This window comes from Halyomorpha halys, unplaced genomic scaffold (assembly GCF_000696795.3).
Source record: "Halyomorpha halys isolate HHAL.00 unplaced genomic scaffold, Hhal_1.1 Scaffold2104.1, whole genome shotgun sequence".
Classification (NCBI taxonomy): domain Eukaryota; kingdom Metazoa; phylum Arthropoda; class Insecta; order Hemiptera; family Pentatomidae; genus Halyomorpha; species Halyomorpha halys.
Window position 1 is genome coordinate 958 of NW_027110698.1, and position 3899 is coordinate 4856.

At 31.4% G+C, this 3899-nt stretch overlaps 1 protein-coding gene across 1 annotated transcript; it reads left to right on the forward strand.

Moving 5' to 3' along the window:
* The first annotated feature begins 6 nt into the window (after nucleotides 1-6).
* On the forward strand, nucleotides 7-2201 carry LOC106691136 (zinc finger autosomal protein-like). Its single transcript, XM_067048830.1, has one exon. The coding sequence runs from the start codon at nucleotides 8-10 to the stop codon at nucleotides 1085-1087; it is 1080 nt and encodes a 359-aa protein (XP_066904931.1). The 5' UTR covers nucleotide 7; the 3' UTR covers nucleotides 1088-2201.
* The last annotated feature ends 1698 nt before the right edge of the window (nucleotides 2202-3899 follow it).

A 3899-nucleotide genomic window follows, 5' to 3' on the forward strand; every position in this document is an offset into this window, starting at 1 on the left:
TCATATAATGGCCTATCACACAGGTGAGAAGCCCCATCAGTGTCCTTACTGTGATTATAAATCAGTAGAATCTGTAAGTATGAAAGGTCATGTAATGGCCCGTCACACAGCTGAGAAGCCCCATCAGTGTCCTTACTGTGATTATAAATCAGTCCAATCTGGAAGTATGAAAATCCACATAATGGCTCGTCACACAGGTGAAAAGCCCCATCAATGTCCTCATTGTGATTATAAATCAGTAAGATCTGGAAATATGAAAAGTCATATAAAGGCTAATCACACAGGTGAAAAGTCCTATCAATGTCCTCACTGTGATTTTAAATCAGTAAGATCTGATAGTATGAAAATCCACATAATGGCTCGTCACACAGGTGAAAAGCCCCATCAATGTCCTCACTGTGATTATAAATCAGCCCGATCTGGAGGTTTGAAAAATCATATAATGGCCCATCACACAGGTGAGAAGCCCTATCAATGTCCTCACTGTGATTATAAATCAGTAAAATCTGGAAATATGAAAAGTCATATAAAGGCCAATCACACAGGTGAGAAGACTCATCAATGTCCTCACTGTGATTATAAATCAGCTCAATCTGGAGGTTTGAAAAATCATATAATGGCCCGTCACACAGGTGAGAAGCCCCATCAGTGTCCTTACTGTGATTATAAATCAGTAACCTCTCTAAATTTGAAAAATCATATAATGGGCCATCACACAGGTGAGAAGACCCACCAATGTCCTCACTGTGATTATAAATCAGTAGAATCTAGAAGTATGAAAAGACATATAATGGCTCGTCACACAGGTGAGAAGTCCTATCAATGTCCTCACTGTGATTATAAATCAGTAAGATCTGAAAATATGAAAAGTCATATTATGAACCATCACACAGGTGAGAAGCCCCATCAGTGTCCTTATTGTGATTATAAATCAGTCCAAAATGGAAGTATGAAAAGACACATAATAGCCCGTCACACAAGTGAAAAGACCCATGAATGTCCTCACTGTGGTTATAAATCAGTTAGATCTGGAAATATGAAAAGACATATTATGACCCATAATAATGATGAGAATAAAAAAAAATGAAATGACAATAAATTTTACTTAAGTTTGGGATGTCATTTGTCTTAAACTGTAATATTTTGGTTCAAGCTTGATAAAGTAGAATTGAATAGACTTCTTGTAAAATACTCTAACTTTACAAAAACAGATATATGCAGCTTCTCCATTTCAGTGAGGCCAGGTATAATTGTTCTTTGTCCTGGTCTGCAATTTTTATTTTCACTTTCTAGAATGAATGAAATATTAAAAAATTAATTTTCACCTCTGTCACTAGTCATTATTGTCACTTAGTTAAGTTTTTGCTAAGTGACAATAATATGTTGATATTAGCTAGATGAGATTTGTAAGGAGTAACATATGTATTAGATAGAGATGTTAATCAGGTAATTAGTTTATAAAATATTGTAATGAATAATGTGATATATTCTGGTTTTTCTTTTTAGAAAACATTGTGCAACATTATGTTAATTTAGAATAAAAAGTTTAAAATTGGAAGTTTTTAACCTCAAAAAATTTATTGAAATCCTGATATGTAAATGTTGTAAACATCTAATAAATAATATAAAAAACTTAATTAAGGAACACACTGAGCAATGGTTGTGTTTAAAAAAAGAATTGCTTACTAAAAGATTGTATAGAATCATTCATAATGTCAAAATTAATAAAATAAATATAAATAAGTTAATTAGTAGTAATAGTAATGTATGTTTAACTTGTATTAATGTTAATAATATTAAATTGATTAATAAAATTACAAAAATGGATAACTATAAAGATTCCATGATGGATAATTTGCAAAAATATAATATACTTATGAACAATAAATAGACCTACTCCTTCCTATTTTAATGTTTCCCTTATCCTGTACCAGCCTACTCCATCCCTGGGGTACGTTGACACAACCTCTGTGAAGTTGGCCCCCCATCCTCGAAATATTTCAATTTTTTTTTTTAGTTCTAGTAGTATCCATAGTAGTTCTAGAGTTCTCGATTATTTATAGGAATAGTTCTGATGTTTAAGACATCAATAATACCGGTCAAATGCACGAGCGTAAAATACGTATTTTGTGCAACTTTAACACCGTATATCTATTTTCCTGGCAACATTAGGGATTTATTTAATAAGGATAATTTTACGAATTATTGGGAGGGCCAACAGAGCTCCCAAAAAACGAAAAAAAAATTACCAAAAATTTTTTATCGCAAATTTTCAACTTGAAAGGTCGTAGAAATTAAAAATTCTTAGATTTCTAGTAGCTCCTATATGGGATTTAAAGTTGCTAATAAAAAAAATAAATATTTATGATGTTTAATACAAAAAAAATACCAATTAAACATTACGCAAGATTTATGTGCAACTTCGCAGCCATTTATGTTTTTTGCAGGAAACATTATGGATTTATTTAATAAGGATAATTTTAGAACAATTGAGGGAGGGGGGCAACAGAACTCCCAAAAAACGAAAAAAAAAATTTTTGATCGCGAATTTTCCCTCTGAGAAATCGTAAAAAGTAAAAATTATTAGAGTTCTAGTAGCCCCTACATAAAATTCAAAGTTCCTAATAAAAAAAAGAATTATTTATGTTGTTTAATATAAAAAAATACCAATTAAACATTACATTTTTTGTAAGTTGTAAGTTACATCTTTCCCCTCGCCTTGTTTTCACAATTGAGATCCTGGTTCTAACTTTAGCCAGAGTTCCACAAACATGTTAGCTCCATGAAAAGTTCTAACATCAAGAAGGTTCAATATATGTCTAGTAGTTATTAGAAAGCGATCGATTTGGTTGACTATATTTCCATCAGGAGCAGTCCAGGTACTAAGATCGATTCTTTTGGGAGGAAATAGACTGCTGCCGACTACAACATTATGTGATGCACAAAAATTAATCAGTCCATGTCCGTTGCTGTTGCAGACATGTTTACCAATAGTCGGGAACTAAATATCTTCCTTACCAATCTTCACATTAAAGTTGTCTGCGATTATTATTACGTCTGAGCGAGGACATGCCTTAATAGTTCTCTCAATTAGGTCATAGTACTGTTCCTAGGTTTGCTCATATGACGTTTCAATCGGAGCATGGCAGTTGAAAAATGTGTAGTTAAAGAATTTCCCTTTTATCCTGATAGAGCTCATTCTGGGGCTTACAGGCTTAAAATCAATGATGAGTTGCCTAGGTTTCTTTCCTACAGGAAACTCAGTTCAAAAGTGGTGTGATCTATTATCACAACTGTAGATCCCTGTCCAGTTGATGTATAAATAAATTAAAACACTTTTAAAACCATTTTAACTAATATTTCAGTAGGTTGCAAGAGTTCATCTACAATATTTATGTAGATTTCATCTCTCTTGTGCCTCGAAATCATTTGAATACATTTACAAAACACTTTAATCTACCAATTCATTTTTGTTTAATCTTTCTTGAAAACAGGAAACACCCAGATATTTCATTATTTCAGGTCCAATTAATATGATTTCCTTTAGTTTTCTTATTATCACACTTAAGTACTATTTAATTAAAAACTTAAAAATAGAAAAAACTAATATGGATAAATAGAATAAGGAAGGCCCACTAATATGACCAATAGAATGAAGTGAATGAATTGGATCCTTGAAAATGGGATGTGATCAACCATTTTTGTGAAAGGATACTTTAATTACTACCTAAATGAATCCCAAAAAGAGGATAATCTTCTTGACAAAAAATCATGTAGTCCTGTGTAATGAATTGTATAAAATATTTTAGTTGCAAAATTTTAAGAATAATCAATATGGTTTTGTAAAAAGTTTTAAAAATTTTAATTTAACAAATAATATTTAATTTATTACCACTCAA

Coding starts and splice junctions, on each gene's coding strand:
- LOC106691136 (XM_067048830.1), top strand. CDS start 8: ATGGCCTATCACACAGGTGAGAAGCCCCATCAGTGTCCTTACTGTGAT.